At 41.2% G+C, this 18,898-nt stretch overlaps 2 protein-coding genes across 10 annotated transcripts in view; one reads left to right on the forward strand and one right to left on the reverse strand.

Moving 5' to 3' along the window:
• Positions 1-15,618, reverse strand: part of Ecd (ecdysoneless cell cycle regulator) — a 28,659-nt gene extending 13,041 nt beyond the window's left edge. The window contains exons 1-8 of one of the 2 annotated variants that reach the window (XM_031360862.1): positions 15,452-15,618; positions 13,594-13,815; positions 11,132-11,249; positions 5,637-5,724; positions 5,352-5,530; positions 3,958-4,150; positions 3,244-3,372; positions 37-165 (exon numbers count right to left, since the gene is read on the reverse strand). In XM_031360862.1, the coding sequence (XP_031216722.1) occupies positions 37-165; positions 3,244-3,372; positions 3,958-4,150; positions 5,352-5,530; positions 5,637-5,724; positions 11,132-11,249; positions 13,594-13,798 (1,041 nt within the window). In that variant the 5' untranslated portion in view covers positions 13,799-13,815; positions 15,452-15,618. Of the gene's footprint in view, positions 1-36; positions 166-3,243; positions 3,373-3,957; positions 4,151-5,351; positions 5,531-5,636; positions 5,725-11,131; positions 11,250-13,593; positions 13,816-15,225; positions 15,360-15,451 lie in introns of those variants that run through there. The other variant, XM_031360861.1, reaches the window with a different exon arrangement.
• Fam149b1 (family with sequence similarity 149 member B1) overlaps positions 15,481-18,898 on the forward strand; it is a 35,701-nt gene continuing 32,283 nt past the window's right edge. For 2 of the 8 annotated variants that reach the window (XM_031360866.1, XM_031360868.1), the window contains exons 1-2: positions 15,628-15,829; positions 18,608-18,712. In XM_031360866.1, the coding sequence (XP_031216726.1) occupies positions 15,783-15,829; positions 18,608-18,712 (152 nt within the window). In that variant the 5' untranslated portion in view covers positions 15,628-15,782. The other 6 variants (XM_031360864.1, XM_031360863.1, XM_031360867.1 and 3 more) reach the window with 6 other exon arrangements.

Genomic DNA, 18,898 nt, shown 5'->3' on the forward strand with positions numbered 1-18,898 from the left:
CACTCACTCATGAGAAGAAATAAGCACAAGTCTCACCTTAAAGTAATCATTCCTTTTCAGACTTTCAAGGAAGCTGGCCCAGAGCGGTGAAGCAGTCACAAGGGATTTCCTGGAGTCAGAAAAATGTGGGCTACACTTGGAGCACAAAATCTCAAATCCATGAGCCTAGGTGAGACACAGCATTTTTACTATGTTACTTTCTTTTCTTTTTTTTCTCTACTATCTTAAATTAGTTTCTTCTTATTCAGCCCCAATCTAGAACTAGGTGGCCAGACACAAGGGCATGTGAACACTTAGAACATTTTTGGGTTTTGTGGGTTTTTTTCAGACATGGTCTCACTATGTAGCCCTGGGTGGCCTGGAACTCGGATGCCCACCTGCCTCTGCCTCCCAAGTGCTGGGATTAAGGTGTGTACCACCGTACCCAGCTTCACTTAGAACACTTTTTAAGTTTTATGAAAAGTAAGAATTTATTTCTGAGCTGGAAAGTTGGCTCAGTGCTTGCCACTAAGCCTGACAACCTGTGTTCAATCCCTGGAACCCACATGGTAGAAGACAAGAACCAGCTCCCCCAAATTTGTCTTCTGATCCTCATGTGCACCATGGCAGCTTCCTCAACCCTGACATGCACACAAAATAAATAAATAAAAACTTATTTTTATTTATTGAAATATATATTGAAATAAAATGTGAAAATAAGTAAATTGAGCATATTCTCAGACACAGGAAAGAAGAGGTTTTCATTTTAAGATCTTTGGTAAAAAACCATAAGAATAACATGGCACAATGATTCAAATACCTTATTACCAATGCCCAGCCTCTCCCCTCAGAAGTAAGATAGGTGCTCAGGTAGATTTCTGTGACACTGTTCTACTCCACCCCTTTTGTGTGTTTCTGTGTGCTGTGGAGAGAATTTCCCATCAGCACACATCAATCTGTCCACTTCACTCAAGGACAGGACATAATTCACCTACTCTCCCACTGCAGATTTGGTGTTTGTGAGCTCTCAGCACTACAAGCAACGCTCCTGAGTTTACCTCTGTGTGTTTTTGCACCTGAAATATATTTCTAGAAGTGAGAATGATAAGAAAAATGGTTAGTGCAGGCAGTTTCAGTGTGAATGGATGTTGGCACACCGCTCCTCACGGGGACCGAATCAGCTTGTTCCTGTTCTTTTCTCTTTCTTTCTTTTCTTTCTACCTGCCTTCCTTTCTTTCTTTCTTTCCCTTCCTTCTTTCCTTCCCTGCCTCCTTCCTTCCTTTCTTTCTTATGTTTTTTTCAAGACAGGGTCTCACTCTGTGCCTCTGGCCATCCTGGAACTCAGAGGACCTCTCTTCCTCCTGAGTGCTAAGATTAAAGGGGTACACACCATACCTGGCACATTAAAGTATCCTTTCCTTTATATATTCTTATAATTTCTTACCAACTCAATATATGTTCTCATACTTTTTATACTTGCAATCTTGTGATGGAAATCACTATGTTTTTTATTTTTATTTTTTGGTTTTTCTAGACATGGTTTCTCTGTACAGCCCTGGCTGTCCTGGAACTCACTCTGTAGACCAGGCTAGCCTTGAACTCAGAAATCCACCTGCCTCTGCCTCCCAAGTGCTGGGATTAAAGGAATGTGCCACCACTGCCCAGCTGGAAACCACTATTTTGTAGCTTTAATTTATATTAATTTTTAAGAACACAAGTCAACATTTTAAATTTTTTAATTAAAATTCATTTGTACTTCTTTTTCTGTGAGCTATCTGTGGAGCTTCTAAACAATTAGTATCATTTTCTCTAGGAACACCTAATATTCATTCTTCAGGTTTTCTGGCATCTTTTGAGTTCATGACATTTTTCTCTCTCTCTTTCTTTCTTTCTTTCTTCCTTTCTTTCTTTCCTTCCTTCTTTCTTTCTTTTTGTTTTCTGGTTTTTTGAGACAGGGTTTCTCTGTGTAGCTGACATTTTTCTTTTCCGTGCAGAATTTCTCTTCTTCCATTATTGTTATGTTGTTATTTGAGCCAGTTTTGCTATCTGTTATCCAGCTGTGTTCTGACTCCTGGACTCTAATTAGGATCACAGATGTACACTGTGCTTAGCTAGAAATTGTTACAAAATCAAATTAGTCAATCTTTTATAGATTCTGGTTAAAAGTCATGCCTTAAAAGGCCTTTTTAGCCGGGCGGTGGTGGCGCACGCCTTTAATCCCAGCACTTGGGAGGCAGAGGCAGGCGGATTTCTGAGTTCGAGGCCAGCCTGGTCTCCAGAGTGAGTTCCAGGACAGCCAGGGCTATACAGAGAAACCCTGTCTCGAAAAAAACCAAAAAAAAAAAAAAAAAAAAGGCCTTTTTTAGTTAGATGATAATTTTCCTATATTTTCTAATTTTATGGTTTCAGTTTTTATATTTAATCCAAGTGGAACTTATTTTGCTCTAAGTGTGAGGGGACCAACTTTCATTCTCAGATGGCTTCACAGCTGCTGGATCACTGAGGCTCCGATGAAATGATGAACTTTACTACATTGTCACACAAGCAGGACGTATTTCCAGAGTTCCTACGCTGTGTCAATCATCATCAGGTGAAAATGACAAGCAACTGGAATGATGAGCAGCAGGAAACTGCTCCCTACGGGGTTCTGAGTCACTTCTATCTCTATCATTAATGCTCAAGGGTGTCTGTGTGAGTGTGTGTGTGTAAGAGTGTGAGTGTGAGAGTGTGTGAGAGTGTGTGTGAATGTGTGAGCGTGTGTATGAGTGTAAGTGTGTGAGAGTGTGTGTGAGTGTGTGTATGAGTGTGTGTGTGTGAGTGTGTGTGAGTGTGAGTGAGTGTGTGTGAGTGTGGGTGTGTATGAGTGTGTGTGAGTATGAGTGTGAGGGTGTGTGAGTGTGAGTGTGTGTGAGTGTGTGTGTATGGGTGTGAGTGTGTGAGTGTGTGTGTGTGAGTGTGTGTGAGTATGTGAGTGTGTGTAGGTGGGTATATGTACATGTGAATGCAGGTACTCAAGAGAGGCCTGAAGCCTAGGAATGCCCTGAATCTGGAATTACAGGTTGCTGTGAGCCACCTGGTGTAAATGCTGGCAATCTAAAGCGTCCTCTCCAAGAGCAGTGTGTACTTTTAGCCCCTGAGCCGAGCCATTTCTCCAGCTCTTAAAGCTCTTCCACATTAGAGAAAGAAAGGAAGCTAAGAAAGTGGGGGAAGGAGGGAGAGAAGAAGAAGAGAAAGAAGTTAGGGAGTTTTCTTGTTCAACATTACCAACTTCATGCCCAGTTCATAGGCTCGGTACTGGGGATGTGATGGAGGTGGGAGCCCATATCCACTCCGCCGGTCTGGCACAAACTTCTGTTGTACAAGCTGTGCATACAGACATTTCGTGAAAGTGACCTGGGTATTGGGATACAAAGTTTGTGAGTCTTTTCCTGAAATTGAGTTTTGAGTGTCTTTTCATAGTTACTGTAACCATCAGTCCACCCACTCATGGGCTTCACACTCACACATCCATAGGGGAAGCACAGAGAGGCTGCAGCCCGCTCACTTCCTGCTTGTTTTCAGAAGCAGCTGGTGAGATACACATTCACATACTATGAAATTTACCCTGCTGCCCACTTTGGAGTTGGCACTAATGGAATTATCTTTAATTACATTTTGGCAATTTAAGAAGAGTGGAAGATAATAATTAAGAGGTCAAATGTTTTATTGCTAAGAAGGAAACATACAAAAGTAGGGAAAATATGGTCCATATATACTAAGCTACAAAGTGTGGCACTTCGTAACATCCGCTACACTTGGGTTTTTTTTTTTTTTTTTTTTTAGAAAGAAAGAAAGGAAAATAGAAAGAAAGGAAGGAAGGAAGGAAGGAAGGAAGGAAGGAAGGAAGGAAGAAAAAAGAAAGGGAGGAAGAAGCAGTAACTTTGTAAGAGAACTAGTAAAACTATAACAAAAGCTAAATGACCAAGAAAGATATCTCACAGACGCCATTATTCGTGTTTCAGGCAAAAACGTCTTGAAGACTCGACAGGCTCTCAGGTCAATGGGGTCCCGTAGGTAGAAGGCCTGGACTGCAGCCGCCAGCAGCCTGGGCCGTTGCCTGAGCACGGCCACAATGCCAGCCGGAAGGAAGCAGTGCGCCCGATGGAGGGAGGCTTCAGTTTTCTCCGGGTACCTGTGACAGGCAGCACAATGCCTTTATTTTATATGTATTTTTTATATTTATATCAGGATTTTTTTTCAGGGTCTTACTGGGTACTTATAGCTCTGGCTTAGAACTTGCTTTGTAGACTAGGCTGGCCTGGAACTCACAGAGATCCTCCTGCCTTTGATTCCACAGTGCTAGGATTAAAGGTGTGAGCTAGCACATCCAGCTTAAAAGTATTGTTACTGAGACAATACTTTGAACCAAAGTGCTATTAGGACTTCCCTTCTCTTAAAAATGAAGCCTAAAGGGTTCCATATAGGTCAAAGAATCATATAGAAGCTCCAGAACCAAAAATCAACAAAACAAAAAGCCAAATGTACTGTATTGCATTTCATCTATAAAAATCTCAATTTTTATTTTATCTTTTTTTGTTTTGGTTTGGTTTTTTGGTTTTTTGTTTTTCGAGACAGGGTTTCCCTGTATAGCCCTGGCTGTCCTGGAGCTCACTCTGTAGACCAGGCTGGCCTTGAACTCAGAAATCTGCCTGTCTCTGCCTCCCAAGTGCTGGGATTAAAGGCGTGTGCCACCACCACCCGGCTTTATTTTATCTTTTAAAATGTATTATTTTATGTGTGTGAATGCCTTGCCTATATGTATCTCTGTGCACTACATGTATGCCCAGTTCCCACTGAGCCAGAAGAGAGTGTTAGGATTTCGTGAACTGGAGTTACAGACTGTGACGAGTGGCAATATGAGTGATGGGACTTGAACTCCGGTCTTTGAGAAGAGCAGCCAGTGTGCTTAACCATGAAGCCATGTCTCCAGCCCCAATCTTAAATTTTCATAGACTATACTTTGCTTGACACCTAAGGTAAATAAAAGAACTTTTGGATGGGAAGACAAACTACATCTAAGTCAGGCACAGTGACACTCCTGGAACCACAGCTACTCAGGAGGTTGAGGAAAGAGTTAGCATGAGACCAGGGGTTCAAAGCCAGCCTGGGCAACATAGCAAGACCCTATCTCATTCAGTCAATTAATCAACCACCAATCAATCTATTTTCTGATTTTAAATTCCATAAATTTAACTGTCAGTTTCATGAACAGTGATGTCAATAAAGTGCAGATGACTATTAAACTAGGTTGAAGGAATTCTATGTGCAAATAAAAACGTGCTACACTGAACTAAAATGTTCCTTGACTAAGAGTATCAATGTTCCTTTCTTACCCACGGATGCGCCTGTCCACCGCACCTTGTATAGATTCTGAAGCCAAAACAGCTTCTGGGTGTGCTGAAATTATACTCAATGCTTGCTGGATTGTGGGTGGTGTTGTGGGTAACCAGGATATCCTTTCAGACTTCTGTGGCACAGGAATAATGCACAGCTCCCCATGATAAAAAAACACCTGCAAAATGGCAATCTTAGTTTCTCCGTGGTCTCTGGTAAGCGTGGGACACAGGAAATGACGCAGCAGATTCCATCTCTGTATTCTCTAAGCCGGGTGTACTTACCCTATTGGCACTATTATCAGGATCCAACCACTTAGGGAGAAAGTCGGCCGCTTCTATTAACAGGAACTCTCCATCATTGTCTTCAATCCTAGTGAAAGAGAAGATCCATTTTCATATTCACAGAACATGAACAGCTTTAATCAAATACATTTTCCCCTTCTTCTCAGAAAAATCTTACCTATGTACTATATACAGATTGCCAAAAAAGAAAAAAGCAAAATTTAACATATAGTCAAATAGGGCTGGTAAATGGCTCAGCAATTAAGAGCATGTTCTGCTCTTGCACAGGGCCAAGGCTTGGCTCACAGACCCTGTATCAGGCAGCTCACAAATGCCTATAAATCCAGCTTCATGACATCTCATGATCCGGCTCCCACCTGTACCTGCACTCACATATATAACCTCTGTCACACACACACACACACACACACACACACACACACACACCTGAAAGCAATAAAAATAAATCTTAAAAAATACAGGAAAAGGCCTAGAGAGATGGCTCAGCAGTTAAGGACACTGCTTTTCCAGAGGTCCTGAGTTCAATTCCTAGCACTATAATGGGATCCGATGCTCTCTTCTGATGTGTCTGAAGACAGCTACAGTGTACTCATATAGATAAAATAAGTAAATCTTTTTTAAAAATATCCTATATGAAACTATAAGATTATAAGGAGATTAAGAGATATTAATGAGAAAAATCAAAGTACTATGTTAGACAGAAATATGGAAATACATAGGTACTAAAAGGCTCCAAGGAGGGGAGGACTACTTATAAGTGAAACTAGAAAGGCCTTTATATATAAAGCATTACTTGATATTTTTGAAAGGCCTTTATGTACAAAGCATTATTGATATTTTTTTGTCTCATCTATTTTTAATCTTTGAACAACAATGTCACATGGTTAATTTTTTTTTAGTATGTATAAAGTTAGAGTGGGATGCAGGAAAAGTGGTAAAGGCACCTGCTGTGCAAGCAACCTGTAGTTGACCCTAGGAACCCACAAAAAAGATGAAGGAAGAAACTCCGTAAAGTTATCCTGAGGATGCACACTTGCACTGTGTTACACAGGTCTCCTCCCACCCTACCCCAGACATCCCATACATGCACGCAAACACACCCAATAGTACTAGTATTCAATTGTTTAAACTATTTTTATTTTATGTATATTTTGCCTGCAAGTATGTATGTGCATCATGTGTGTGCAGTGTCCACAGAGGCCAGAGAGGGCGCTGGGTCCCTGAGAACTAGAGTTACAGACAGTTGTGTTATTTGGGGGATGATGACTCATAGAGAAGAAGACTTAAAAAGCAATCCTACCATGGGAACCCATGAGTGAGCATGTGCTATATTTCACAGACAATTTTTTTAAGTAAAAAAAAAAGGAAAGGTCTTGTAGAGTGGGGTAGCAAAAAATAGTTAGAATTTCCTTTAGAAAGATCAATCTGGCAGGAACATAAAGCACGTGTTTCTGTCTTTTTAAAAATATGGATGGTAATGCATATGTCAATGGGCTCAATTTAGCCATTCCATGATATATATATATATACATATATATATATATATATATATACACATATGTACATATGTATATATATATATCTATTACACACATTACATAGTAAGTATATATATCTTTTATTGTCAAGCAAAAACAAATATAAAGTTTAGAAAATAAAAATAAGCTGAAAACATTACAAAAAATGCAGTCCTTGCTATCAGGAGGATTAAGGGGGAATACAGCTTAATCCCAGGGGCTCCAAGCAGCCTGGGCAACATAGCCAGAAGCAAGATACCATCTCAAAAAAAAAAAAAAAAAAAAGGGTAAATGTAGAGAATCACCTACTAGGTCTACAATCTGAATTACTCAAGGGTCAAATGGCACAGTACTGGATATTTACTTCAAAATGATCTTTCTGGCTGGGCAATGATGGCACATGCCTTTAACCACAGCACTTTGCGTGTAACAGAGTTGGCAGGACACAGGTGAACTGGTGGTGATGTAACTTGAAGGTTGTTGAAGTTAGATGACATATAGTTTCATTTTCTTCTGCTTTTATGTGTTTAACATTTCAACAATAAAACATTTTCCAACTTTTTGCTCCCTTCTCTTTTACTCTGCTGGAGAAAGGATTTGTGGGAACAGTATCCAATTTGATGGGCAGAAATGGAAAATCAGTGTCAAAAAGGATGTGTGCAGTGCCTTCTGCTGGCATTGGTAGGTAATTACAGAGAACTATCTACCCTTTAAAGTAGATTTATAACATAGTACCTGTTTTGTTTCCCATACTGATTTCTCTTAAATTTCTGTGTATGACTCTTTAAAAATTGTATCTTTGGCCAGGTGTGGTGGTACACAGCTTTAATGACAGCACTTGGGAGGTGGATCTCTATGAGTTTGAGGCCAGCCTGGTCTACAAAGCAAGTACAGCCAGGGATATTACCCAAAGAAACCCTTTCTTGAAAAACAAACAAGTGGCTGGTGAGATGGCTCAGCGGGTAATAGCACTGACTGCTCTTCCAAAGGTCCTGAGTTCAAATCCCAGCAACTAGATGGTAGCTTACAACCACCCGTAATGAGATCTGACACCCTCTTCTGGTGTGTCTGAAGACAGCTACAGTATACTTATGTATAATAATAAATAAATCTTTGGGCCGGACTGAGCAGAGACTAAGTGAGTGGAGTTGAGCAAGCAGGAACTGAGCAAGCGGGATGGACTGGAGCAAGCGGGGCCAACCGGAGCAAGTGGGATTGACCTGAGCAAGCAGAGGTTCTAAAAACTCAATTCCCAACAACCACATGAAGGCTCATCACCATCTGTACAGCTACAGTGTACTCGTATACATAAAATAAATAAATAATAAAAAGAATACAAAAAGAAGAAAAGGAGGAGAAAGAAGAAGGGAGGAGGAGGAAAAAAGAAAGAAGAAGAGAAGGAGGAGAAGAAGAGAAAAATCATTAGTCAGTAAGAGAGAAAATATTACAGAAGTCCGTGAAACACATATTACTGAGATTACATTATTATACTGTCAGGCCAAGTGTGCAGATCACTTAGACTGGCTCTACATGAGACTCAGGGTAAGAAGGTTGTACACAGAGATTCTTGATCTTTTTAAAATTCTTATAATCCAATAACTCAGAACAGAGTAAACATACAGAAAAGATTAAAAATGAAGATCTGGATGTGGTGAAAGTGGAACCAGAAGAGAAAAATAAGAAGGCATGGCTTTCAGGGAGGCTGACAAGAGGTGAAGCTTCAGGCTGACATGAACTGAGTCTTGCAAAAAATGTGTCACAATGGAAACCACAGAGGCCATTAGTGGATGAACTTTCCTACCAACTAGTGGAAATGGCCAGTATAAATAATCCTTAAGTATCTCTGATGGGTAACTAGAGTGACTATGTGTCTTTAAAAGTGTGTCAATATTGCTGACATTTAGGAAACTCAATATATGTGTGTGTATATATACATATATATGTGTATATGTACATACATATATATGTATATACACACATACATACATACATATATAGATGTATACACACACACACACACACACACACACACACACACACACACACACCCCACACACAAACATACAGAGTCCTGGCTGACCTGGAACTTGATATGTAGACTAGACTAGCCTTGAACTTGCAGAGATCCAACTACCTTTGCCCATTAAGTGCCAGGATTAAAGGTGTACACCACCAAGTTAGAACTTTTCTTCATACACATTAAAAGTTCATGAGAATTGTGGACTTGGGGCAGGTAGGGATAGGAACAGGAGGGATCAAGTCGGGGTGGAGGGAGAGACTACTGGGGAGACAACTGGAATTGAGGGGCATTTGAGTGGTGAGGTAGAAACCTAGTGTATTAGAATCTGCCTAGAATTTACAAAGGTGACACTAGTGAAGCCTCCTCATAGTTGGAGATATGGAACCATCTTTTGTAACCAGACAAGGCTTCCAGCGAAGGGACTGGGACATCAATTCAGCCCCAAAACCTCCAATATATAGTTTGTTCTGCCTACAAGATGTGCTGGGTAAAGGTAGTGAAGAACTGGTAGAAGTAGTCAACCAATGACCGATCCAACCTGAGAACCACTCCACAAGGTAGCCTACACCTAACATTGCCTGGAAGGCCAGGAATCAGAGGCTAGATACCCCAGAGATCTAGGACAGAACCAAATATGACCAGCCATTAAAAAAAAAAAAAAGGCAATGAAATGATTCCTAATGATATTCTGCTATACTCACAGACCGTAACCTAGCCCAATCATCATCAGAGAGCCTTCACCCCGCAACTGATGGGAGCAGATGCACAGACCCACAGCCAACACTAGGCAGCGCTGAGGAGAAAGGATTATAGAAACCAGAGGGGTTGAGGACCACAAGAAAACTCACACACTTAACTAACCAGGACTCACAGGGGCTCGCAGAGACTGAACCAACAATCAAGGAGCCTGTATGGTCTGACCTTAGTTTTGTGCATATATGCTATGGTTGTGTGGCTTGGTGTTCGTGTGAGACTCCTAACAGTGGGAGCAGGGCTGTCTCTAACTCCTTTGCCTGCTCTTAGGATCCTTTTCCTCCCACTGGGTTGCCTCATCCAACCTTGATATGAGGGGAGGTGCCTAGTTTTACTGTAACTTGTTATGCCAGGCTTGATTGATGACAGTGGGAGGCCTGATCTTTTCTGAAAGGAAATGGAAGAGGAGTGATCTAGGGAAGAGAAGTGGGGGTTTAGAGGGAGAGGGATTGGGAGGAGAGGAGAGAGGGGAAACTATGGCTGGATGTAGTACCTGAGAAAAATAAATAAAATAAAATTTGGCTCTCCAAAAAAGGAGGAGGAAGAATTGTTGTTCATGATGAAGTGGGCATGGTGGCGCACGCCTTTGATCCCAGCATTCGGGAGGTAGAGGCAGGTGGATCTCTGAGTTTGAGGCCAGCCTGGCCTACAGAGTGAGTTCCAGGACAGCCAGGGCTACACAGAGATGCCTATCTTGAGAAGACAAACAAACAAACACAGAGTAACTTGGGAAGCCACCAGCACAAGCAGTACCACCTTTTGTGCTGTTTCACATTTTATTTACCACACATATCTGATCTCTTATGATTAGAGCTTAGTGTTTCTTTAAAGCAGGGTCTTCATGGCATAAGTTAGGTTGTCTTCAAACCCCCAATCCTCCTTCCTCTTCCTCCTAAGCACTGAAACTATACGGGTCCATGATGCTAAGCAAAAATTAGAATTCAAAAACAGCAAAACCTAAAATAAGGTTTTGCTTGAAGTGTTTGGAGAACTGGACTCTCCAGTATCTTTTTTAGAAAACAAAGTCACAAGAAAATAGGAAGAAAACAGTCAGCTTTTCAATCTACCCCAAATTTGAACAATTTCTACCAGAGCTCAGACAAAAATTACTAAAAGAACACAAATATAATCACTTATGCTTTAAAATGAGAATTCCTTTAGAATAATTAAAATATTGACAATACCTTGCCACTAACTCTGGAAATTCCTTTGTAATCTGCTTTATTACATAAACAATAAACCATTCATCCTCAATGTTATCTCCAAACTTCGTCATGCCATACATATGCGCAGGAACACCTCCTATATAACAAGAGAGAAGTGATTGTGAGCCAGGCAAGTATGTCCCTGCAAAGAAAAACATACATAAGCAGTCATTTCCCAGCCACAGGCTAAGTTCTAAGAATTATTCTGGGAGCTGGGGTTACAATTCTAGGCAAGATATGAGGAGTTTGGGTCTAAAACAAGGAACAGATAACCAAAGCATCTTTAAAAGCGCACTAAAGGTTGTGTGGTCGTAAAGGAGGCTCCTGCTTCATTTTGTACAGTAGTGGTGGCTGAAGAACAACCAGAGCTGGGCTTTCCAGAAAGAAGAGCATGGCCAGAGGCACGAGTTATAGTAGCTGGGGGAGTATCACGGGACATCAGGATTCTGTTTTGGAGGAGCAGAGCAGCTCAAACAAGTGCATCATCCCCAAGCATACAGAAGTTAAACATCACACAACCAAACAACCAAGAGTCAAAAAGGAAATCACAGCTCCAGGACAGCCAGGACTACACAGAGAAACCCTGTCTCGGAAAAAACAAAGAACAAAAAGGAAATCACGGGAGAAGTGAAGAAATGTCTTGGAACAAATGAAAATGAGAGTATTATATATGAAAATTAATAAACTTTAGCAAAAATTGTCAAAGTAACAGTTTACCATTATGTAAGATCTCAAACCAGCACTCCCACTTTAGGAAAGAAGAAAAACATCGAACAAAGCATAAACCCAGCAGGAGAAACAAGACAATTACAGCAGAGGTAAATGAGACAAACAGGGTTGTTGTTGTTTTTTAAATGGGAGAAAAGGTCAATCAGATTAAATAAGAAGATACAGCTAAAGTCAAATATGAAAGAAGAAACATTATATTCTTTCTATAGGGAATCTGTGAATGTCTTATTCCAAGAAATTGGGAAAGCTGTAAGAAATGAATAAATCCCTACTTAAGGTCTTGATGCAATCATGAAGAAGTAGAGAGTATTATCAGACTTATAACTATGAAGGATACTAAATCAGTAATCAAAAGCCTCTAGCAGCTGAACAAAGTGGCACACACTTGTAATCCTAGTCCTGGGGAGGCTGAAGCAGGTGGTTCATGAATTTGAGGGCAGGCTAAGTTACAGCAGAGCCAAGTGATCTTTCTGAAACCGTAAGCTAAAATAAGTCCTTAAGTTGATTTTTCTCAGGCATTTTTTTATCACAACACTGAAAAACTGACAAATCAAATCCAACAACACATTGAAAGGGGTTATAATACCACAATGGAGTGGAGTTCAACATACAAAAATCAATCAATGTCGCAGTGGTTGAAAGTTCAACATACAAAGTCAATCAATGTCTCAGTGGCTGCTCTCCTAGAGGGCCTGGGTGCAATTCCCAGCACCCACATGGTGGCTCACAACCATCAGTGACTCCAGTTCCAAAGGATCCAACATCCTCCTCTGTCTCTGAGGGCACCGTGTGAACATGGTATACAGACATACAGATGTGCAAACACCCAGGCACATAAAACACACAAAAATGTAAGAAATCAATCAATGGAATATACCACGTGAAAGTCAAACAAATGCACCACAGGGTCTACCACAGCAATCGTGGCAAAAACCAAACCAAACAAACAAAAAACAAAAGATGGACATGAACAGCCTCTCACCTCTGCTGCTCTCACCAAATCCCCCTTATCTCTCTGGTTAGAGGAGCTCAGAGTAGAGTATGATTTTCACTTATATTACATGTCAGACTTCAACTGAAACCTCCCCCACTGCCCGTGCTGGAGAAAGTTCAGTAAAAATTAATAGCAAAGGAGAAAATGAGCGATTGCGAGCCAATTAGCATTGAAGTATGAACAGGAATGGCAAGATCAAAAGATACCAGGCTCCTGGTCCTAAATAGACCCTATAAGTCACTGAGTAAATACAGCCTGGCAGCACTCATTCATTTTCACAAAGTTAGAAGAAATGACAGACTATATTACTGTATTTTGCTAGAATTGGCCATAAGCACTAGTGACAGCAGTAAAGGACATTGGAAATGCTTCTGGGTGGCAACTGACAATAACAAAACCCATTTAGTTGTCTTTATTAGCCAGACAAAGTCACTCTTTGATTCTCAGCAAAACAACTACATGAAACAAAGCAACCTACCAAAGGCATCATCAAGATAGACACCGCGTAGTAACCTGGACCTATGCAGCACCAGTACTCACACTAAGGCATAGGAAGTAAAGTTCAGAACAACAGCCACAGTCCCCACATTCTTAGCCATAGAAAGATTTTAAATAGTTAAAGTTAGGGGCTTAGATGTATATGGGCAGATGTCACTGAGTTTTAAAGTTGTAGGAGCAAGTCTCTCTCAGACAACACTGAATGGAAGGATTATTTTACCTTTTGCAGGCTTATATTGGAGATTGAAAGGCTGGTTCTGCCAGATATAAGGGACCAGTATGGGTGCGAACTGGGTCATTATCCGTTCAATGTACTTCTGAAGAATCTCTCTGTGCTCTTCTGTGTCTCTGGCTTTATCTGGTATCAGGAACAGATGGTACTCCACAGCATCCTCTACCATTGCGAGTTTCCCACTACCCTCCATTCTTCTCTGGAAACAGCCTTCAAAGTTCCAGTGACATAAGCCACACAAAAGGAGAAATAACAGCATTCATAGAATTCTAGGTGACTACATTATTTCCCCAAAATTTGATACGCACCTATCATCATCATGGTTTTGGCCTTTACCAGTCATCACTTGACTTATTATCCTCTGAATGACATTTATACTTAAAACTAAGTTCATTAAATTTAAATTATGTGAAATGGAAACCTTGATATTATGGAGTAAACGAAAATCCAACAACTCACTTCCCAAACCAAAGAAGTATGTAAGGATAAAAATTAAAAATAGCAGCCAGGCAGTGGTGGCGCACACTTTTAATCCCAGCACTTGGGAGGCAGAGGCAGGCGGATTTCTGAGTTCGAGGCCAGCCTGGTCTACAGAGTGAGTTCCAGGGCAGCGAGGGCTATACAGAGAAACCCTGTCTCGAAAAACCAAAACAAAACAAAACAAAAAAATAAATAAATAAAATAGCGGGGGCTGGCAAGATGGCTCAGCGGGTAAGAGCACCGACTGATCTGCTGAAGGTCCTGAGTTCGGATCCCAGCATCCACATGGTGGCTCACAACCACCTGTAATGAGATCTGAAGCCCTCTTCTGGTGTGTCTGAGGATTCCGGAGCAAGCGGGCCGTCCTGAGTTCAATTCCCAGCATCTGTACAGCTACAGTGTACTCATACTAAATAAATAAATAAGTAAATAAATAAACAAATAAATAATAGTTAGGCACAATGGGTGTGCCTATGGTCTCAGCTGATAGACTGAGGCAAAAGCATCACCTGGGTCCAGGGGTTTGAGGTTAGCCTAGCCAACATACCAAGACCCTTTCTCACGAACAAATAAATGCTTGCCCTTAAATCAGTAGCATTGTGTGTAACACAGTTTGAAAACATTACATTACTATCCATTATTTTCTCTCAAAACTTCCAACTGTGCTTCAATTAGTTGCGTATTTTGGGCACTTTACTTTCCTGAGCTTTCTAATTAATCGTGAAATGAAAGTGTTACTCTGTCATCTCTAAAACACTTCCTTACTTTAAAATAGTGTTATTAAGTGGGTTAAAAAGCAATGCCCCTTGCTCTACAGGGCTTCTATTAGAGGATTTAAAACTGCAAACATTTGTGTGTCAGTTTCGTCCCAAAATAATTTCCCATGGTTCCGGATGCCCACCTAATGCAGCAATTTTAATTCTTAAGCTTACTTGGCTTTGCAATGAACCAATAAGAAACCTGCATCTTCTACACAACTACCCACTCACCATTGTAAACTAGAATCGTGCTGCCTCTCAACGAGGAGGACCAAGTAAAAACTCTACCCACCCTCACTAAATCTAAGCAAGGCTCTTTATGTAGAATTTACAGAGTCAGAATTGGACTTCAGATCATGTGAGTTAATGACAAATGGCATACCTGGGAGCACAGAAAAGATGCGACCGAGGAGCACTGTCCTGGCGCGGTCTAGTGCTCTTTCACCAAACTACTCTCTTCTTCCACCTGACGAAAGTAAAGCGATCCCTTTTACTAGCTCTCTCGTGCGCCTCTGCTCTGGCGCCTTTCTTTGGCTGCCTCTGCCGCTAGGACACTTGGTCAGAGGTTACCACCAACCGCCCAGTCCCGGCCCATGCTGGGTCCTCACGTTCGCTTGGGCCCTGATCCACGCCTGAAAGTCTGGAAGTCGAGAGACCCCGGAACCTTGAGTGTAGTCACTAATGCGCATCGGAGCCAATTTCTGAACGATGCTGTATTCCTTCGTTACTTCCGCTCATGAAGGGAAGGAGGCAAGTCGGAAGACTAACGAGTGGGAATTCTGGGAGGTGGCGGGTCCGGAATCTAAGCGACGGGGCGAAACGGGGCGAGACGGGGCCGGTAGGTGGCAGGAAGGGGCCGGGCCGGAGCCGGCGGGAGGGCCAGGCCCGGAGGCCCCCGCCCTGGCTTGCCCGCCCGGGCCGCAGAGGAGAAAAAGGAGGATGATCTCCAGATACACTCGGAAGGCCGTGCCCCAGAGCGTGGAGCTGTGAGTGGATTGCTCTGCTCGCCCAGCCTGGGCCGCAGGAGCTCAAGGGACCCTCTTTAACCCGTCCTCCCCTTTCCCATCCTAGGCATAGGGAGGGAAAATATTATCCCGAATTCTTACCTCCTAGCCCTGGCGGAAGCTGCCTTTTGTCCTTGGGTTGCCAGCTTAGAGTGTGCCTTTTGGGCTGTTACTACCTGAATTGAGGGAGCGGATCTTCAGAAGCATTTACTGTTCCCACAAGTGCTTTTGACCCCACTGAAGATAATAGCTGAAATGCTACAAGAAAGTTGAACGTGTCTAGTTCAAAACACCATGCAAAGCTGTTTGCTTGAATGCAATAGCAAAATCAGATTGAGACCAACTTTGCACGTCCTACAAATAAAGATCACAGATCTAAAGATTGTTATCTAGAAGGTGGTGCAGCTCAGAAGTACAAACCAAGTGCCAATCCGATTCTACAGCCTGTCGTCAAGCCATTACACACATTGCCGTCATACCCCGTGCAAATAATGATCAGTTTTGTTTGTAGATAAAAAGTAAGCACTTGTAGCTCAAAGGTCAGCTTTCTAACCTTAGTAAAGTGTTGTAACTTGGCGCCTTACATTTACTGGTACTTTGCAATTTCAAAGAACCTTCAGTTTCTTGATCCTTTCAACAGTTCTGAAAGATGGCTATAACTAGCTTCTATTTCTCAGATAAAATTAGAAAGGTTCCACATCTAAAGCCTATAGAGCCTGAACTTTTAAAAATCCAAGTCCCATTGTTCCTCCTCATTGAACTAAGCAATTTCAATAGCCATACACTTATTATGCATGCCAACAACATTCATTTAAAGTCACACCTGAGATTTTTAAATGGATACTTTTCTTGCCGTGTAGCTTTTAGGAAAATTACTAGATCTGGACCTTCCTGTCTTTATGTATACAAATAAGATCTACAAGTATACCTAAAATAATTGCCTAAGGCTGGTACATAGTAGGTCCTCAATAAGTGATAACACTACTTTCCTCCTCCTACCTTTACTTGGTAAAGAGCTGTACAAAGACAAGAACCTCTCCTTGCCTTTCAGGAGCATGCTACTTCTTAAGGGATATGTTATTTCCATAACAGCAAATTAGATAATAAGCTCTCAGGGAATAAAACTAAGAAACAATCATTTCCCCAAAGTGAGAAGGATTTAACTTAAAATCTGCTTTTAATTTTTAAAATTCCATTTAGTGTATACATTCACACTTGCATGCACATGCACCATAGCACACATTTGGAGATTAGAAGACAGCTTCCAAGAGTCACTCCTTCCACTATGTGAGTCTTGTCGATTGAACTTAGGTCATGAGGCTTGGTGGCAAGTACCTTTATCTATTGGGCCATCTCATCAACCCCAGATTTGCTTTTATAATTATTTCTAACCAGAGATGTTAAAAATTCATTTTGTATGAAGAAACTCTGGATAGCATTTTCTGAGCTGGAATTACCGAACCTGTGTAGTTATACTACTTGTTCTTGATGCTATTTTTTTTTTTTTTTTTTACATTTTCTAAAAATAACCTTTCCAAAAGGGAATCATAGTGGAGTGAACAATGAGGATAAAATGATAGTGGATTTAAATGAATGCTTAGTGTTAGATGTTACAGTGTTCATCCGCTTTGAAGCAGTAGCATTTCCTAACAGGTACTAGTTAGAGATGTTAAAAAGAGGTTAGCAAAATTGATTGTCTCTATGTATAACCTCCCACCCCGTTTTTTGGTGCTGAGAACTGATCTTAGTGCCTCAGATATGCTAGGAAGTGCTACTGCTAAGCCTACATTCCCAGCTTTGACTTTCATTTAAAATTTTTATTTAAACATATAAGCAAGGTGTGAGGTTTGTGTGTGTGTGACTACCTGAAAATGTAAAACACTCAGTTTCTTAATCATTTATTTGTTGGCCACTACTTCTCTGGAATCTACTTTCTGCTGGGCTTGTCTGCTGGAATAAACTATATATCAGTTATTCTATCTAATTATCTAGAGTAGGCATCGTTTCCCCAAAAAATTCTCTAGTCAGATATATTCAGGAGACACAATAGGTTAAACAGAGCCTTAGAAGTTTCTTTATAGGGAGTCTGTCCAGGCCTTTAATATGCAAACACACATCATGAATCCCTAGTACAAGTGTTTAACTTAAAGCATAGGATTAAATAGCTGGTTATGATAATATGATTAGTTAAGTGATGGAGTCAGTGTTAAAATCTAAGTGGTCTGGCTCCAAGCCTTTTCAGTGGAGATGAGCATTCGGAGATTTTAGTGAATTGTACTGTATTTATTTGTAAAGCTAAGAATGTACGCTTGAATTTTTTTTCTCTCTCTAGTGGTAGACATGGTTAAAAAGTATATGGTGGAGCTGAAAAGGTGGCTCAAAAATTAAGAGTACTTACTGTTCTTGCAGAGGACCCAAGTTTAGTTCACAGTTGCCTGTAACTGAAGGCCCAGAACTGACACCTTTGGTACACAACACACTCACACAGGCATAGACACCTACACATAATTTTTTAAAATTGTTTTTAAGTATTTTCACTAGGGGCTAACAAGATGGTCAGCATGTAAAAGTACTTGCCACCAAGGCTGACAACCAAGTTCAGTTCCAGGACTCACAAAGTGGAAGGAGAGAACCAACTCTCACAGGTTGGTCCCAGTCTTCATGTGCACACCATGGCATGAGCGTACATGTACAATACTGTAAGTGTGACTTCTTTACAGGAAATGTAAACTATAAAGACTGTTTTATTATCTTTCACAGGAAAGGACTAACAACACACGCTCTTAACCACCATCCCCTTCCAGAGCAGCTGGATGACATTTCCTCTACCAACGACAGCCAGGAGAAAGATGCAAGTTCTCAAAGGTGCTAGCGCAAAGCATGCTCGCTTGCTCATTGCATTTGCTAGTGGCAAAGGTTTTGTTCATTGGGACCACGCCTATGCTAGTGAGACAAAACATGAAATGTTATCTCTATGAGAGTCTGAGGCAGAAGGCTTGCTGGAGCCTAGACTTGTAAACCACCCCCCCCCTTACACACACGGGGGGGGGG

This window comes from Mastomys coucha, unplaced genomic scaffold, assembly GCF_008632895.1.
Source record: "Mastomys coucha isolate ucsf_1 unplaced genomic scaffold, UCSF_Mcou_1 pScaffold9, whole genome shotgun sequence".
Lineage (NCBI taxonomy): Eukaryota > Metazoa > Chordata > Mammalia > Rodentia > Muridae > Mastomys > Mastomys coucha.